Source organism: Hylobates moloch, unplaced genomic scaffold (assembly GCF_009828535.3).
Source record: "Hylobates moloch isolate HMO894 unplaced genomic scaffold, HMol_V3 SCAFFOLD_21, whole genome shotgun sequence".
NCBI classification, from domain to species: Eukaryota; Metazoa; Chordata; class Mammalia; order Primates; family Hylobatidae; genus Hylobates; species Hylobates moloch.
Genome location: NW_026652296.1, coordinates 9822272 through 9841925, shown reverse-complemented (window position 1 = coordinate 9841925; position 19654 = coordinate 9822272). Strand labels below are relative to the sequence as shown.

The following is a 19654-nucleotide window of genomic DNA, read 5'->3' as shown; positions in this document are numbered from 1 at the left end:
CCCATCATTCTAGCTCCCTCTGGGCAGCCCAAGTTCTTGGGCTCTAAAAACATCTCTTCCCGCTGTTGCTGTATCCCTAGGGGTGGCAGTAACCTCCAGCTGTTACTAATCTTAGTAGCCTCACTGCTCCATTTGGTTTCGCAGTAACTCCTTCACAGGTGTAACCAGAGACTCAGTATTAAATTCCCTACACTGAAAGACTTACAGTGGTTTCTATTTTCCTGAGTGGGCCTTGACTTATACAGGCGACCCAAGTTATACTATTTAAATGTCATTAAGATCATTAAAAACCATCATAGGAAGTTACTGTATTTTGGTCCTATTCCAAACTGGGAAAATACACACTGGATCATGTCACCAAGCAAGCAGCAGGTATGAGGGGTTAGAGGTTACACGACTTACCTAGTCCCAACTTTTTCTCTCGTGGTCTTAGAAGCTGTAGGAATAAGAAATAGCATTTTACACAAAGAAACAGAAATCTTATGTTAAATTTTATTTTATTCAAAAGTGCATACTCACTTTAATAGAAATATAGTTGCACTTGTTAGAACTTAAAGCAAAGTATGCTTAATATTTTTTTGCCAAAAGAAAAAAAAAAAGCATTTGGTAACAAACCAAATAGTTCAACATAGCTAATATTCTTTTTTTTTTTTCCGTGTGCCCAGGCTGGATCCATGGGTGACGGCCCACCACCTCCCCCTGGTTCAATACTTCCTGCCTCCTCAGTATCCTGACCTCGTGATCCGCCCACCCTGGCGTCCCAAAGTGCTGGGATTACAGGCATGAGCCACCACGCCCGTCAGGCAAAGCAACATTCTTTAACCCCGACCCTACAATCAAAATTTTAAACTTTTTTTTTCTGGTGTCACTCACTCTATTTTAAATATGTCTTTACATCTATACTTGATTTTCCTTTTAAACCTATTGATTCCTTCCTAGAAAAATGTAGGACTTACCTCATTATTTCACACCTTCTTGGGAAATCTCATGTTTGTTCTCTCGATTCCCTTTGGGTTTGTGAATACTAATATCACTCTTCCTCTATTAACTTATCTTGACCTTATGCTTAGATGACCTCATCTCCTCTACTGGTCCAAGGACATGTCATATTCCTAATTAAATTCTTTCTCTTTTCTTACTATTGGTCAATCACTTAGTCCTTCTAAATCTTTTTGCTTAATAGTTGGAGGCTGACTTTTATTTGTTTAGTTTTTCCTATTGGCTGGACACTTAAAAAGTCAAATGCCAAAGTTCTCACTGTGCTCTACGTTTCTGAGGTATGGGGTTCAGGGAGACTCATTAGTGAGCATGTCTTGTCTACCTTGTCCCCTTCTACACTTGCCGGTATATAAGCAGGTTGCCTCTGACTGCAAATCTCTCAACATAGCATTTTCAATTAAAGCAGGATGAATTTTTTTTTTCCACTATATGCAATCTGCTGGAGGTTTCTATTTGCATGGAATGTCTTTTTCCATCCCTTCACTTTAAGTCTATGCGTAACCTTACAAGTCAAGTCTTTCGTGGGAAGCATATAGTTGGCTCTTTTTAAAAAAAATTCATTCAGTCACTCCAGGTCTTTGGAGAATTTAATCCCTTTATATCCAAGGTAATTACTGACATGTAATGTAAGACTTCCTACTGCCATTTTGTTAATTGCTTCTAGTTGTTTTGTAATCTTTTGCTTCTTTCTCTTTCTCCTTTCTTTTATGATTATTTTCTGTACAATTATGCTTTGATTCCTTACTTTTCATCTTTTGTGAATCTACTTTAGGCTTTTCTTTATGATTACCATGAGACTTACAAAACCCATCTTATAGTGATAACTGGCTATTTAAGCTGATAACAATCTAACTCTAACTGCTAAAAAGAAATCCTCTACGCTTTTACTCCACTATCCCCACATTTAAAAATTTTAAGTCACAATTTATATCTATAGCAAAGTTCATCTTGCATAAAGATGGATAAAATACACTGCTGTCTGGTAAGGGCTTACAGGAAAGAAAGACATTCAAATAAGCATCTATGATAACTGCAAGTCACTGAACAAAATCAAACAGGATATATCAGATCACAGCTAGATTTTATTTGATTTTGTGAATAATTTCTGACAAAATACTGATCCCCATCTGGTATCTGCCCTGAAAAAGCAAAATTTTTGAAGCTTATCTGAGATTTTCTATAACTCTGTTTTAGCTGGAAAATCTTTCTTTTAAAAAAAGGTAACTTTGGCCAGATGCAGTGGCTCACACCTGTAATCCCAGCACTTTGGGAGGCTGAGGCAGGTGAATCATTTGAGGTCAGGAGTTAAGAGACCAGCTTGGCCAACGTGGTGAGACCTCATCTCTACTAAAAATACAAAAATTAGCCAGGCATAGCGGCACATGCCTGTAATCCCAGCTACTCTGAGTAGAAGAATCGCTTGAACCCGGGAAGTAGAGGTTGCATAAGCTGAGATCGTGCCACAGCACTCCAGCCTCAGTGACAGAGTGAGACTCCGTCTCAAAAAACAAACAAACAAAGATAACTTTGTTATAGTTGCACACTCCCTTAACCCCAAGCGATACTTTCTAAGACTCCCAGGAGATGCCTGAAATCTCCAGTAGTACCAAACCTTATATATACTTTTTCTTATACATACACACTTATCACAGTTTAATTTATAAATTAAGCACAGTAAGAGATTAACAATACCCAATAATAAAACAATTATAACAATATATTGTAATAAAAGTTATGTGAACTTGGTCTAACTCAGAAAATCTTCTTGTACTGTACTTACCTCTTTTCAGATTGCAGGTAACAAATCATGGAAAGCAAAACCATGGACAAGGAGACTATGATACTTACAATTTTCAGAATGTTCAAAGGTTTATATAAAATATTAGAGTACTATGGAGCCATTAACAGAAACGAAGTGAGCTGGTGACAAAAGATCGCCAGGACAGAATTAGAAGTAATGATGACACAGGAAGATGGCAGTTATGTTTTAAAAAACAAGACCACCACACTACCTAGTTCTACAAACGCACATACACACATATATGCACAAAAAAACGCACCAAACTGTTGACCCGGGTCTCCTCTGGGCAAGGGAATGGGATGCCTAATAGAAAATGTTCATCAGGTCGGGCGTGGTGGCTCACGCCTGTAATCCCAGCACTTTGCGGGGCTGAGGTGGGCAGATCGCCTGAGGTCAGGAGTTCAAGAAGAGCCTGACCAACATGGCGAAGCCCAGTCTCTACTAAAAATACTAAAATTAGCTGGCATGGTGGTGCAGGTCTGTAATGCCAGCTACTCGGGAGGCTGGGGCAGGAGAACTGCTTGAACCCAGGAGGCAGAGTGTGCAGTGAGGTGAGATCTTGCCATTGCACTCCAGCCTGGGCGACAGAGCGAGACTCCAATCTCGAAAAAAATAAAAATAAAGAAAATGTTCATCAAAGGCAGCTTCGGTTTTACTGGTAACATTTATATTTTACAAGGATGTGCTTGTTTATTTCTTATGTAGGAAATCCAAACTGTTTCTATTTGGTATGCTTTACTTTCAGACTCTTAATTCCACCTCTCCACCCTCCCCTGATCCTTTTTTGCCTCTTCATATCAATCTGATGGCTCCTTTCTATGTGAGGCAGGATAGCATTGCAGACAGAAGATGAACTCTGGAACCACAATGCCTGGGTTTGAATCCTGGCCACTACTCATTTGCCATGTGATCTTGAGAATATAAAGAGGCATGACAAAGCCCCTTCTCTCACTTGGCTTTCATGAGGAACAAGCAAGTGGATTCACATAAAGTGCTTGCAAGAATGCCAGGCATATACTTTTTGAAGTATGTTTGCCACAACTGCTTATAAAATACTTTAGTGGGAAACTATAATTTGTTTGACAAGAACCTTGTAAAACTTATCACAGACAATCTTGAAAAAAGTTACTTAAAAACAGAATTGAGACTATACTACATATACAGTTTAATAAACTGCTTTATACTTATTACAAAGGCATTAAGTATTTTTGAGGGTCATGAGATTACTGCCAGATGATACTTCAGAAAAACAGTATCAATCTATACTAGGATCAACAGTATTTGAGTGGACTTGTTCTATAATACTCTCAGAAACACTGGGTTAAAAAGGAGAAAATAAAAATAAATCTTCAGCTAATAAGGCTAATATGTACTCTCTTGTTTTGTAAATCTTCACTTATCAGTGAGGCTCAGTATTTTTTTTCTTGTTTACTGGCCATTTCTAGTTTTGGTCTTATGAATTATCTGTTTGGTTGGGGTACTGATCTTGTTAGAAATATTTTGGTATTTGGGAATGGACAGAAGTTTAATATTTTCAAGTAGTCAAATCTTTTTATCTTATATCTGATGTTTTAAGAATAATAAACATGTGTTACATTTTATTATGAGAGTAAGTTTTTAAAATACTAAACTATAAAATAATGACAAAATCTAAGACAAAGTTCTAAGAATCTAATATACAGCATGGTGACTATAGTTAATAGTATCATATTATATACTTGAAATTTACAGAGAGCAGATCTTAACTGTCCTCATCACTGTCAACTTGCCCCCAAGGGTAACTACATGAGGTGATGGACAGGTTCATTCCCCAAATGTGGTATTCATTTCAGAATGTGTATGTGTATCAAACCATCGCATTGTATACTTTAAATATATATAACTTTGTCAATTATACCTCAATAAAGCTGGAAGAAAATATGACAAAATATAAATGACTTTACCTGATCTCAAGTTGGGAGATGAAACAAACTACATAAACCAAACATAATAGAAGCATTCAACACAGAGCAGTTGAAGTCTTTCACAATTTCAGATCTCTGCCTTGTAAGCACTGTGAATAGTTCAGAGTAAGTGCCCCCAATTTCTCTATGGTCCTACCTAGTTAGGTCATTAAAAATGACCTAACCTCTTGCTTCAGTTGTGTCAACTACAGAATTTTTAAAAATATCTTCTTTGGCTTCTTTTCTGAAAGATTCATTTCAGCCGGTTTGAAAGGCTGACAAAGCATCTGTGGTGAATACTTTATCTGAGGTATTCTAACATGGTTTCAATAATCCCTCGTTTTCCCAACTAAACATACGTATGTCACTAAAACCAAGTGTCATCCCTAGCATGGATTAATACTGTTTTTTCTTTAAAGTCATTTTCTAGTTTAACTTATTTAAATGTCATAAAATAATGAATGAATAAGGAATTTTATCTGGTAGAGGGAAATCATAAGTCAATGCAACTTTCTCATTTTGAATTTTATTGGGTTGACAGGAAAAATGTCTTTGAAGACAATGCTGTTTCAAAATTTGAAAGGTCAGTCTAGTAACCATTCCCTAAAATCAATCAGTCACATCCTAAGGCTGAGGTTTTATGACAAAAGTATTCAAAATGTTGTCTGGTTGATGGTCTGAGATTAAATGGCAGCACATAACTCAGAGTGTTGTGAATCAGTGGCCTTCACCCTGGGCTTCTAAAAGAAAACTTGGGGAACTACTGGCCAAAATTCAAACCTAGCATTACTGAAAGTCTCTGCTAGAAGCCTGAAAATTTGTCAACTTTTTACCTCCTTCTGTATTCCTATCCATTAGAAGGTTTTCAGAGAAGACTTGAGGTGTGACAGACCTGAGTTACTCATCTGTGAGACAGACTGAAAGAATTCCTCGTATAGATTTACCATGTAGTGAGTAACACAGTTCCTTTAAACTCTTGCCACCAAGAACTCATACAACTGACACTCACCTCTAAGTAGAAAGTATTTCTATTACTGAGATTTATCAAGAATATTTAGACTGAGTGACTTTTTTTTTTTAAATGATGATTAATTTACTGTTTCTTGAACTGTAAATAATAAAGGTTCTCAAAGGGACTTCTTTCTCTATACCAATGGTTCTCTACTGGAGGCAAAGGGTAATTTTTCCCCTAAGGAAATATCTGACAATATCCTAACATTGCCAAGTGGGGAGGGGGGTTTCTAGTGGCATCTAGTGAGAAGAGTCCAGATGTGGTGCTGAACATCCTACAATAAACAGGACAACCCCCACAGTAAAGAATTAATCTGTCCACACGTCAATAGTGCCAAGACTGAAAAACTCTGGTCTGCAATAATTTGTGAACATAAATTATAAAAGAGCTCACAAGTATACATAAACATTCGTAAATCCAAACCAGTGACCAAAAATAAAATTCATGAAGCCATTATAAAATAAACTCTATATTTGCCTAAGCAACTTCTATATTAGAATAACAAGTTTCAAGGTGCAGTGGGTAAATCTAAAGTTTAGGACTAATACAGTCAATCTACTTCCACAAGACTATTCTATAGACCAAAAATGCCAAGTACTCTGAGAAGTCATTAATGTTTCACAAGAAAACAATAACTTTTTCTACCTACACACTCTTAATTTCAGGCAGTATTCTTGAAAGAAAGTATGAGAATACTTACCAAAAGGGAGCAAGAATGATTAAGACACACACACTACCAATTACAACCCAATTATGTAATATTCCTTGTCAATTCAGTATCATGCTTTAATTTTTGCCCTTCAAGAAAATTTATCTGCAGAATTAGTCATAAACAGAGTTCATCCAAAAGCTCACTCTGCTGTAAAATGACCATTGACCCAATATACCAAAGATACGTAAAATTTTACGGACAACGAAAATGCATTTAAATCCCAAATGCGTAAGTTGCTCTTTATCTATTCAGTTTCTAAACAAATAGATTGAATTTAAGCATTGTTCATGTCTCATCTTTCCGCTACATAATCACAATTCATATCACAGAAAAATGTTCTTACAACTTACAATTCTGTCTGACCCATAGATCTTCTCCAACTGTTCAGCAACATCCCTTGTTCCATCTGGGCTTCCATCATCTATGATTATAATTTCATAGTTGATTCCACTAAAAAAATTAAATTTGTATTAATGATTGGTGACAGTGTTCTCAAAAGTAATTTAAAAATTACTAATTCCTTAAAAGTATAAATGGAGATTTATTGCTATATTAATCGTTGAGGAAAACTTCAATTATCAAATGAAATAAATGTCAAACATTTAGTACCTTACCTCCAAACCCAGTATGTTGCTGAAACATGCTAATGTCCTGAAATATTAAAGAATTCTTACACAGAGAACATATTTTTCAGTTCAAAAGAAAATCATGTAATGACCTATGTATCATATGAATTTTTTTGTTTTGAGATGGAGTCTTGCTCTGTCGCCAGGCTGGAGTGCAGTGGCGCAGTCTCGGCTTACCTCTGCCTCCTGGCCTCAAGCGATTCTCCTGCCTCAGCCTCCCGAGTAGCTGGGACTACAGGCGCCCACCACCACGCCTGGCTGATTTTTTTGTATTTTTAATAGAGACGGGGTTTCACCATGTTAGCCAGGCTGGTCTCAATCTCCTGACCTTGTGATCTGCCCGCCTCGGCCTCCCAAAATGCTGGGATTACAGGCATGAACCTCCGTGCCCAGCCATATGAAATTTTATTACCTATTTGGAAATAATATTCTGAACCTTAACAGCAAATCTTAGTTACATAAAATATTTCAAAAGTACTTTACACGGTAACTCAAACCAAACTGAGTAACTCTGAGTGATTATTCTTAATTTGATCCAAATAGAATAATCAAGTATAAATCTGATTTAATTTCACCTTTAAAAAACCCATTTTAGAATGGTGACACAATCTTAAACCACCATTTCAAACAGTTGTGCCTATTACCTCACATTATCAAATTAAAAAAACAAAAGCAGAGTAGCATTACAAAAGATTACACTGTGCTTCAGAATTAACATCTGTTACTTCCCATTAATCTCAGATGGTAGTTTCTAGTCTAAAAACAAACCAACACAATACTTGGTGGATAAATAATACCTACGACATAACATTCCGTTTTCTCTTGGTCCTGCTTTAAGAAACAAATAGAAGAGGCCGGGCGCAGTGGCTCACGCCTGTAATCCCAGCACTTTGGGAGGCCGAGGCGGGCGGATCACGAGGTCAGGAGATCGAGACCATCCTGGCTAACACAGTGAAACCCCGTCTCTACTAAAAAGAACCCGAGCGGAGCTTGCAGTGAGCCAAGATCGTGCCACTGCACTCACCCTGGGCAACAGAGCAACACTCCATCTCCAAAAAAAAAAAAAAGAAAAAAGAAAGAAAAAGAAAAAAGAAACAAATACAAGAAAATCAACCAGAAAACATATTCCACTGTTAAAGGCTTTAACAAGTCAGCCCCAGCAAACTTTGAAGACAAGAAAGCAAACCCCTGTGTTATCTATTCTTCAAGAGTAGATACAATGACTTTGGCTTCCCACTGTGCCTTAAATTTGGGCACTGGTGCCTTTACATGCCAAAATACGTAAGGTGATTTTAACAGACGTGCTGAAAGAGAAACTCCATAAACAAAATGGGGTCGTTAAAAGCAAACTACTGTCCCCTATCACTTCAAAGCAGCTACACCACCTGAGGGTGAGGCAGCTTAAAGGTACCAAGCTGGGCTGACTTCAGGTAATTTGATTGCATCTGAAAAGTTTGTTTCCTTTATCAAACTTCATTTTGATCTTAAAAGATTCATTCACAAACCATTAAAAGATAAATTGTACTACATAAAAAAATTAAAACAGCAAAAAAGAAATTGCAAAATTAGAATACAAGCCCTGAACGAGATCGGTTGTATGATTTCTTTAATTTAGAGCTTATAGAAATCAAAAGATTAACTAAACAGGAAAAATAAAAATTTTAAAACTTTGAGGGGCAAGGCATATGAAGGCAGTTATTCAAGGAAATACAATCAAAACAGCAATGGTTTTCACAAATGAGTACTTCCAACAATGTCAAGTTTAATGCTCAGGCGGGCTGGCTGATGGGAAAACAGGCACTCTGAAGAATGGAGAGTCCAAGCTTGTACCTTTTTTTCTTTAGAGAATTTGGCAATAACTGTCCATTTTAAGCACATTTCTGTCGACCCAGCAATCCTACCTCGAAGAATTTATCCCTAGTACACAAGTAAAAGTATGAACGTGTCTGCTGCCAACATTGATGCAATAAAGGAGCACCGCTATGTGTCAAGCACTTTTCTAAATTTAGCTGGAAAATATGGTGTGAACAAAGTCCTTGTTCTCATTTGCAAAGCAAAAGCCAAAAAACACAAACAACCAAAAGGCGCTGGAAATAATCCAGTTCATTGCCATGACCTGATTAAATAAATAACACAGCCATATGGAATGTTACCTAACTTCCAAAATAATTTGCTATGTTTGTATACGTTAATATGAGAAAAAGTCTTCAAAGATTTCACAGCATGATCCCATTTGTGCAATCGTAAAACAAGTTACTTCGTACTGACTCCAAGATTTTTTGCAGTTTTTAAAAACACTGCATTAACACTTCCAAATTTGAACTCCACCCACCCCCCATCCCGGTTCTAACAATCACACCAAACATCCACCAGTGATCAGCGAAGATGCCCTTCTGCTTTCTCCTTTCCAGAAAGGTTATCGTGCCCAGGAATAGCTCCCTAACCCACACACACCAAACCTCATGCTTATATAAGCACTCGGCACCGGAGTGGAGAGTGAGAGCTCTCGCTTGGACTCCCGGCTCTTGCCGCAGATCCTGACGGCCTAGAGGGAGGAGTGGGATCACGCTTTCAGCCTCGCTTTCAAGTAAAAGAGTGGCCAACCTTTCTACGGAAAGGCGGGGGACGGGAGTACTTCATAAGAAAGATAAATGAGAGTCTCACAAAACCCAAGGGCAGGAATGAGAACCCAGGACACGAAGAAGACCCAACAAGCATCCGCCTCTGCTTCCCTCGCAGGGTGGCCCTCTCCCTGGGCCTTCCTGCGTGAGGCAAAGAAGGCTGGACAGGGCCGCTTCGCGCAGCCAGCTGCCGACACCCGGGCCGGGGAAGCCAGCTCATCTCATTCTTCGGGGAGGGAGACCTGGTGCGCTACCTCTCGGAGAAGCTTTTCACCAGCAGCCACACGATGAGCGGCAGGTTCTCGCGCTCGTTGTAGGTGGGTAAAAGCACCGAATATTTGTTCTGTCGTGGACTGCGCACTTCCAGCTCCCGCCGAGACCTGCGAGGACTACGACTGACTTCCAAGGAGGCCATGGCGGAACTGAACCAGATGCCGGAAGCGGAATTACGTAATGCGGCGCGGAAAAGAACGGGTCGGACCGTACCAAATTCAGAAGCGGGGGATGATCTGTGTGATTGATCGCTAGTTCTTCTAGGGCATTGTGTGGTTCAATTAGAAATATTCTGGATTTATACATCTTTAAAGTTTAATCTGAAGGTTTCTTCAGGAAGTAACTATCTATTCATCACCTTTTCCCAAGCTCCATAAAGTTTTTTAGTTTATCCCAGTCGCTAGGAGACAGAAGCCGGAAGCGGAAATGCCTTCACGACAACGTCCGGAAGAGGTCGCCATGGCGTCTCAGGAGGAGGTACTCGCCTTACAAGCTGAAGTTGCCCAACGTGAGGAGGAATTGAATTCGCTGAAGCAGAAGCTGGCGTCGGCCCTTTTGGCTGAGCAGGAACCGCAGCCAGAACGGCTGGTTCCGGTGTCGCCGCTTCCGCCGAAGGCCGCTCTGTCCCGAGATGAGATTCTGCGCTATAGCCGGCAGCTAGTGCTGCCCGAGCTGGGCGTGCACGGGCAGCTGCGCCTGGGGACCGCGTCCGTGCTAATCGTGGGCTGCGGTGGGCTCGGCTGTCCACTAGCGCAGTACTTGGCAGCGGCCGGCGTGGGCCGCCTTGGCCTTGTGGACTATGACGTGGTAGAGATGAGCAACCTGGCCCGCCAAGTGCTGCATGGCGAGGCACTGGCTGGCCAGGCCAAGGCCTTTTCGGCCGCCGCCTCGCTGCGTCGCCTCAATTCGGCAGTGGAATGCGTGCCATACACTCAGGCCCTTACGCCAGCCACTGCCCTAGACCTGGTCCGCCGATATGATGTGGTGGCTGACTGCTCGGACAACGTGCCCACTCGCTACCTGGTTAATGACGCATGTGTGCTGGCGGGTCGGCCCCTTGTGTCTGCCAGTGCCTTGCGCTTCGAGGGCCAAATCACAGTCTACCATTATGACGGTGGGCCTTGCTATCGCTGCATATTCCCCCAACCACCCCCAGCGGAGACAGTGACCAACTGCGCGGACGGCGGGGTGCTCGGTGTCGTAACTGGGGTCCTGGGCTGCCTGCAGGCCTTGGAAGTGCTGAAAATCGCTGCGGGTCTGGGCCCCTCTTACAGTGGCAGCTTGTTGCTCTTTGATGCCCTGAGAGGGCATTTCCGCTGTATTCGGCTGCGGAGCCGCAGGCTCGACTGTGCAGCTTGCGGGGAACGGCCCACTGTAACTGATCTGCTGGACTATGAAGCCTTCTGTGGCTCCTCAGCCACTGATAAATGCCGCTCCCTGAAATTACTGAGCCCAGAGGAGCGTGTTTCTGTCACCGACTATAAGCAACTTATGGATTCTGGGGCATCTCACCTGTTGCTGGACGTCAGGCCTCAGGTGGAGGTGGACATTTGTCGTTTGCCTCATGCCCTACACATCCCTCTGAAACATTTGGAACGCAGGGATGCGGAGAGCCTGAAACTCTTAAAAGAAGCAATCTGGGAAGGGAAGCAGGGCACACAAGAAGGGGCTGCTGTCCCCATTTATGTGATTTGCAAACTGGGAAATGACTCACAGAAAGCCGTGAAGATTCTCCAGTCCTTATCAGCAGCTCAAGAGTTAGACCCTTTAACAGTTCGGGATGTTGTGGGGGGCCTCATGGCCTGGGCTGCCAAAATCGATGGAACATTTCCACAGTACTAAGGTGACTGGTATAGTCTGATGAGAAAGATGTGGATTGCCATAATACCTCAAAGATACACTTGTTTGCATTTTTCAGTAATATACATAGGAGTTGGGGATTCTACAGTATCTGTGAATACATGGACTCCTTTTTTATAAGGAGTTTTTAAAATTGTTATGTATTGGATGACTTATTAATGGATTATACTGTTTCTGAGAACCATCTTTTTTTTTTCAGCACACGGAGGGTGTCTTGGACATGTGAGATGTAACGTGACAAGATTTTGTATTTTAAACTGCAGATCATTTACCTGTCCTTATTTTCCACCTCCCCCAGTCAAAATGCTTTCTAAATCATTTTCACAGATTATAGACTTAGGATCTGTTTACTGTTCAGTTAAGAAATTCTTGGATCTTATTAATATTTCATACGATAGAATACATCCTACAGAAATACATGTTTAAAATGTAAATTGTTTTAATTATTCAGAAAGGGGGTCATTCTATTTGGCATTTTGAGTTAGTATCAAAATGGAGATTTTTTTTTTTTTTTGAGATGGAGTCTCGCTCTGTTGCCCAGGCTGGAGTGCAGTGGTGTGATCTCAGCTCACTGCAACCTCTGCCTCCCACGTTCAAGCGACTCTCCTGCCTCGGCCTCCTGAGTAGCTGGGATTACAGGCGCACGCCACTACGCCCGGGTAATTTTTGTATTTTTAGTACAGAGGGGGTTTCACCATGTTTGTCAGACTGGTCTCAAACTCCTTACCTCGTGATCTGCTTGCCTCGACCTCCCAAAGTGCTGGGATTACAGGCATGAGCCACCACACCCGCCCAAGCTCTTTAAAGTTTACCAAAATAAAGGAAACCACCTTTGTAGTCTGTCAGTGCCTCTTATAAATTGCTACTGAAGAAAGTTAGCTTCAGGGTCCACCTTATGTTGCACACATACAACATTGTTTAAATTGCATACTATGGTTTGACTTGCTTTGGAATTTTCAAGTCAAAGTCCCAACCCTTTGCCTCTCCCTCTTTAATTTGCCTTTTCTCTTTTGATTTAATGTTTTTTTATTCCAGCATTTTATACTAATGTAAAATGTTTTTATGTTTGTTTACTTAACATTTTCATAAAATAGTAGGTAGTCTCCCCAACTTCCAATATAGACAACAACATTATAAGTAAAAATTTGATTTGTGAGTGCCTATCAGTGGCCGGTTGAACTAATGGCTTGTCAGGAGAGGGCCTGTTCCCTCACCAGTTGCTGCGTGCAGGCTTGTAATCATCAGTTGCTGCTGCTGTTTTTTAAGAGTGGCAGAAATCACAGATATAACTACAAAATCTTTGTGTCTCTGTTAACCATTTTTTTAAAGCATAAATGTATTATAAGCCAGAAAAAACCCTTTGCAGACCAGATTTACTTACCAATTTGCAATTTGTGGTATAGAATCTTGTTTTATTATAAGAGGGTGGTATTTAACAAATTCAAAATTAGTCATCAGTTTTTAACTGAAACGTTGTACCTAATTCTTTGAACAGGTATACTTAAAGTATGGTATACCCTTCTGTTATAAAGATGAAGCAGGTCTCTATGATTGTTCCTCCCAAAGAGTTACGGACGTAAATGACTGTGACCTGGAGTGGGGAACAAAGATGGCTGGCCTGTGTTTTTCATCTCCTTCTTCCAGGGACACCTGATTCTGATACATAGTAGGAAACAAATAGCGAGACACAGGAACAATTTCATATTCTAAAGACTGACGTCCTAAAGTTATAGACAGTTGTAGTTCCTACAAACCTGGTTGTCACTGGGGACAGGCAAGAGAAGCTGACTAGCTAAGTGTTAAGAGGGTTTACTAAAGTGATAGGAGGTGCTTTTGAGAATTTTGGGGACAGATTCAAGGCTATACTTCTAGGAATGATGCCCGAAATCATGCACAAAACTGGCCTTAGGAGAACAGTGTCTATGTTGTGCTGCCCTGTCGAGTACCGAAGGAAACGCCAGTATAGTCTCACCAGTTTCACTTGATGTGGCCCCGCCTGCTCTCCCAGAAAGCCCAACACTTCAGCCACAGTCCATGTGTCGAGAAACAGAGTCACTACATTATTCTTTTCTGAGTCAAGCCTTAGGAGGGTGCCTGGTAGGCAGAGTCTAATTACATGCCTACATCTTAGCTGCAAGAGAGGCTGGGAATTTGTGTTTTGATATCTACAATAGGAATACAGAACTCATGATGTGGGATTTTCCCAAATAGTGAAATATTTTTCAAAAGATGAGCTGTTAAGAATATGACAGATACCCAGTACACAACCCAGATCTATTTCAGTATTTGTTTTTTGTTGTTGTTTTGGAGACAGTCTTGCTCTATCCCCCAGGCTGGAGTGCAGTGGCACGGTCTCGGCTCACTGCAACCTCCACCGCCCGTGTTCAAGTGATTCCCATGCCTCAGCCTCCCGAGTAGCTGGGATTACAGGCACCTGCCACCACACCTGGCTAATTTTTCTATTTTTAGTAGCGATGGGGTTTCGCCATGTTGGCCTGGCTGGTCTTGAACTCCAGACCTCAGGTGATCTATGCACCTCAGCCTCCCAAAGTGCTAGGATTACAGGCGTGAGTCACTGCACCTGGCATATGTTAGTATTTGAAATTTGGTTTTCTCTGGGGATTGTAGCTATGTTTTTATTGTGAGATAGGATTTGAACATAATTTGTTTTTTGAGATGAAGTCTTGCCTCATTGCCCAGGCTGGAGTGTAGTGTTGTGATCACAGCTCACTGCAGCCTCAACCTCCTGAGTACAAGTGATCCTCCCACTTCAGCCTCTCAAGTGGCTTGGATTACAGTTGTGTGCCACCATGCCTAGCCATTTTTTAATTAAAAAAATTTTTTGTAGTAATGGGGTCTGAATGTGTGGCCTAGGCTGATCTCAAACTCCTGGGCTCAAGCAACCCTCCCGCCTCAGCCTCCCAAAGTGCCTGGGATTACAGGTGTGAGGCACCATGCCCAGCCTGAACTTGATTTTTTTTTGTTTCCTTTTCATAACATCGAGTACCTTCAGTGTACTAGTTTTTCTAGGTTCTGGAATAAAAATGAGCAAGAGGTTTCCTGTTGTAGAGGAGTTTATATTTAAATGGAGATAAGTAAATTACTGATAAGTGCCATAAAAGAAATGAAACTGACATATTAGGGTGGGGGAGGGGATCTGTTTTGAATAGCTTAATTATGGAAGGCCTCAGAGATGACATTAAACCCAAAACCTGAAAGATGAGAGAGAGCCAGTTACAAAAGATCTGAGGAAAATTCTATACTGGGAGAAAAATAACCGTAAAGACCTCAAGGTAAATAAACTTGGAATGTTCCGTTCAAGAAACTGCAGAGGCAAGTTGGGTTGCGAACAATTAGGGAGAGCGGGACAGGGTGAGGTTTGAGAAGCAGGGAACATCATAAACTTTGTAGACCATAATAGTTTGGTTTTTATTCTAAATACAATAATAGCTAATATTTTGAGCACTTACTGTGTTATTTGGGATGTAAATCCAGATGCTCTGGTGGAAGAGCCCATTCCCTAAGTGTCATGCTATACTGACTCTAAACAAAACTTTATCATTGCTTCATATGTGTTCATGCCCTGTCAGGGCAGAGAAAGCAATCTATGCCCTGACAATCACGGAAGTGTATTCCAGATACAATAGAAATGTACTCTGAGACATTTGGTATGCCTCCTTCTCTCTAGATGTGGAACTCCAGAGTGAAATCTTGGGGAATCCTCTGTGTGACACTGGTGTATTACACAGGCAGTGTCCCGAGGTGGGTGGATCACTTGAGGTCAGGAGTTTGAGACCAGCCTGGTCAACATGGAGAAACCCCGTCTCTACTAAAAATACAAAATTTGCTGAGCGTGGTGGTGTGCGCCTGTAATCCCAGCTGCTTGGGAGGCTGAGGCAGGAGAATCACTTGAACCTGGGAGGCAGAGGTTGCAGTGAGCCGAGGTCGTGCCATTGCACTCCAGCCTGGGCAACAAGAGTGAAATTCTGTCTCAAACAAACAAACAAAAACCAAGCCCAGAATTTGGGTGAAAAATAGGATAGTTTATTATGAAGTACTGTGGACTGACACTGACTCTGGTTTCCAATCTTTAGTTCAATTATTCACGATTTAAAAAACAACAGTTGTGAATTATCTAGGTGTTTTTTTTCTGCTGCTGCCTTTTTTTTGGTGGGGGACAGTGTCTCTCCCAGGCTGGAGTGCATTGGTGTGATCTTGGCTCACTGCAACCTCAGCTTAGGACTATTTAATTAATCAACAGCTGCTATGTATTTTATCCTCATGCCCATTGCTCTGCAGAGAAACGTCTGCCCATGTCTGTAGGCTTGACAACTCTGACCTTGCACAAAGCCCCGAGTTTCCCATTTATTTGCTTCTCTTCTATCAGAACTAGAACCTGAGTGCTTATTATAAGTAGAGGACATGTAATGGGGAAGTCATTTAGGTCATGCCAAGGAAACACAACGGGTTCATTTAAGAAATATTTAATGCTCATTACAAATGGTCAGGTACTGATGCCTGACACAGAGGGACACAACCACGAACAAGACAGACTGGGCGTCTGTCCATACAACCTTACATCCTAGTAGAAGAGAGAGAGGAGAGATAACCAGTTATGCAATCACAGATTGTGATTTGTAAGAAGGAATAATGGCTGGGGGCTGGGGTGGTAGCCAGAAAAGACCCCTGGCAAGGGGCCATTTCAGCCAAGAAGCTTGAAGGAGATGGCAGGAGCCACGAGATGAGCTGGGAAGAGCATTCAGGCAAGGGGAACAGCAAGTGCAAGGGTTCTGAGGCTGGAAAGAGCATCTTGAGTTGGAAGACACATAGAAGCCAGTTAAGGCCAGAGCACAATGAATGGGAAGAGGGAGGCCGGGGCCAGATGGCGCAAGGCATCATGGGATATGGTGAGGAGGCTGGATCTTATTCTAAGGATCATGGAAACCCATGGGAGGTTTTAAGAAGAAGGATGTGGCCAGGTGCGGTGACTCATGCCTGTAATTCTAGCACTTTGGGAGGCCAAGGTGGGTGGATCACTTGAGGTCAAGAGTTTGGGACCAGCCTGGCCAACATGGTGAAACTCCGTCTCTACTAAAAATACAAAAATTAGCCGGGCAGTAGTGGTGCATGCCTGTAATCCCAGCTATTCAGGAGGCTGAGGCAGGAGAATCGCTTGAACCCGGGGAGCAGAGGTTGCAGTGAGCTGAGATTGCACCACTTCACTCCAGCCTGGGCAAAAGATTGAAACTCCATCTCAAAAAAAAAAAAAAAAAAAAAAAAGGAGGATGTGCTGGTGTGCTGGGACCCTGTTTCTATATTACCAAGATTCTTCTGGCCCCTCTGTGAAAAAGGGAGATTATGGGGTAAGGACAAAGGCAGGGGATCAGTTAGGCACAGGTGAAAAGTGATGGCTCCTAAGTGTGTCAGTTTCCTATTGCTGCTGTAACAAGTTACCACAAACGAAGTGGCTTGACACAGGTTTATTCTCTTACCGTCCTGGAAGTCAGAAGTCCTAAAATCCAGGTGTGATCAGGGCTGCTTTTTTTTTGGAGGCTCTGGGAGAGGATTCGTTCCTGGTCTTTTCCAGCTTCTAGAGGCTGCCTGCCTTCATCGGCTCTCGACCCTTCCTCCATCATCGAAGTCAACGGTATATCAGTTTCAACCCCCACCTCCCTCGTCATGCCCTCAGTCCAACTCTCCCTCACAAACTCTCTCATTCTCCTGTCTCCCTCTTTTTTTTTGAGACAGAGTATCGCTCTGCCGCCCAGGCTGGAATATAGTGGCTCCATCTCCGCTCACTGCAACCTCTGCCTCCCAGTTTCAAGTGATTCTCCTGCCTCAGCCTCCTGAGTAGCTGGGACTACAGGCATGTGCCACCACGCCTGGCTAATTTTTGTATTTTTAGTAGAGACAGGGTTTCACCATGTTGGCCAGGCTGGTCTCAAACTCCTGACCTCAGGTGATCTACCCGCCTCAGGCTCCCAAAGTGCTGGGATCATAGGCGTGAGCCACCGCATCTGGCTTTGTCTGCCTCTTCTACGGGCTTGTGATTATATAGGGCCCACCTGGCTAATCCAAGCTACACTCCCCATCACAGGATTTTTTTCTTTTTTTTAACCTTGCAGCTCCAGCTCAAAGGATCAGACTTCCTAACTTAAATCACACCTGCAAAGTCCCTTTTACCTTGAAAGTAACGTATTTACAGGCTCCAAGGGTTCAGGCTTGACATCTTTGGGGGCTGTTATTCAACCGACCACACTAGGACTAGAACGGGTGGTGGAGAGGAGAGAAGTAGACAGATTGGCGCTGTGACTTGGAGGTGGACATCTTTGAAGGATCAGAGGAGGGAGAGGGGGAAGTAAAGATGCCTCAGGGTTGGGCTTGAGCACCTGGATGGACTGGGTGGATGTTTGTGTAATTTACTGGGATGAGGATACTGATGAGAGCCACTGGGGGAGGACTGAGGACAGCAAGTAAGAAACATACTTTCTCCTTCAATATACAGTATTCTTTTATATCCATGGAATCATTAGACACACAATGAGAGAAGCACCAACCAAGACATGCCAAATCTGTTCTTTATGGAGAATCATGAAACCTTCCAGGTCCCACCAGAAACCTCCTTACCAGGGGCAAACCAACCCAAGCCAAGAAGTAATTGTCTTCTACTCCTACAAATAGGAGACAGCAACTCCATAGACTTAAGTATTACTTTATATTTTGTAGGCTTAGTATCCTACTAAGTGAGTAATTCAAGGTTCCTGAAATTTGGAACCATTATAAAAAATCTTTAATTGAAGAAATTATATATAGAAAAATGCACAAATCCTGGCTGGGTGTGGTGGCTCACACCTGTAATCCCAGCACTTTGGGAGGCCAAGATAAGGGGATCACTTGAGCCCAGGAGTTCGAGACCAGCCTGAGCAACATAATGAGGCCCTGCCTCTATTTTTAAAAAAGAAAAATACACAAATTCTAAGTGTACTGCTTGATTCATTTTCATAACTTGAACACACTCTTGTCACCATCTCCCTCCCAGACCAAGAAACATAATGGTAGGGGAACCCAGAGCCTTCCTCATGCTCTTTCCCATCCCCCACCCCATCCCCAGGGAGGCCCTGCAAACTATGAACCTACAGAAGAAAGCCATGAAAGGAAATAAGCTTATGCTTAGAAATTTTACTATCAGTTTTCAAGATGCAGCCCCAATCAAACATTTTTTTCCCCTTCATTATTTAGTTTGAAATTTGGGTCCCCACTTTAAGTGGCTTTACTATAAATGACATTTTCCTGCTGCTAGAGATACTTGCCTAGCTGACCTTAGCTCCCCTGGCTATGAGAATTGCATCCTGGAAGACTGATTTTCAGATGGGAGGACAAGCTAAATTGGCCAGAATTAATGCAAAGTGAAAGGCTGCCTTGAATGAGCCGAGCTCAGAAATTCAGTGTTAAGGCTCTCTCACCCGGCCTTATCTTATTACATTTGGGGATTTCTGCTTGGCCCAGAAGACATGGCATATGGAGAGCTGAGGGAGAGACCACAGACCACACAGGGGACACTTGCCGTTTGACACGCTTGAGAAGTTTGGAAGAATGTTCCTGCAGCCTCGGGAAGGAAGGCTTAGCTGATGAATAGAGCAGCTTATGCCAGTGGACCGAGGTGATTCTTTCCTTCTGTTTCTCAGCCAGGGGTAGCTGCAGGGCCTAAATTGAGCTTCTCCGTCACTCCCTGCCTTCCTCAAATATTTTTGAGCACCTTCCCTTCACCAGCACCAGGAAGACAGCACTGTGAATAAGGTAGACACAA

General features: G+C 42.1%; 2 protein-coding genes across 6 annotated transcripts in view; one reads left to right on the top strand and one right to left on the bottom strand.

The window, feature by feature from the left end:
• DPM1 (dolichyl-phosphate mannosyltransferase subunit 1, catalytic) overlaps nt 1-10509 on the bottom strand; it is a 26108-nt gene extending 15599 nt beyond the window's left edge. For 2 of the 4 annotated variants that reach the window (XR_009211470.1, XM_032142900.2), the window contains exons 1-3: nt 9969-10323; nt 6818-6917; nt 403-436 (exon numbers count right to left, since the gene is read on the bottom strand). Coding sequence is in view for 3 of the 4 variants with exons in the window: in XM_032142900.2 (XP_031998791.1) it covers nt 403-436; nt 6818-6917; nt 9969-10129 (295 nt within the window). In the remaining variant the exon portion in view is untranslated. Of the gene's footprint in view, nt 1-402; nt 437-6817; nt 6918-9968; nt 10324-10345 lie in introns of those variants that run through there. The other 2 variants (XM_058432932.1, XM_032142901.3) reach the window with 2 other exon arrangements.
• MOCS3 (molybdenum cofactor synthesis 3) lies at nt 10406-19654 on the top strand. Of its 2 annotated transcripts, none has more exons than XM_058432930.1 (2): nt 10406-11830; nt 19354-19654. In XM_058432930.1, the coding sequence occupies exon 1, from the start codon at nt 10414-10416 to the stop codon at nt 11827-11829; it is 1416 nt and encodes a 471-aa protein (XP_058288913.1). In that variant the 5' UTR covers nt 10406-10413; the 3' UTR covers nt 11830; nt 19354-19654. The 2 variants fall into 2 exon arrangements, with proteins under 2 accessions (XP_058288913.1, XP_058288912.1); XM_058432929.1 differs by lacking the exon at nt 19354-19654 and adding an exon at nt 12047-15233.

Excerpts from the sequence above, each read along its gene's own strand:
- MOCS3 (XM_058432930.1), top strand. The coding sequence starts at position 10,414 with ATGCCTTCACGACAACGTCCGGAAGAGGTCGCCATGGCGTCTCAGGAG.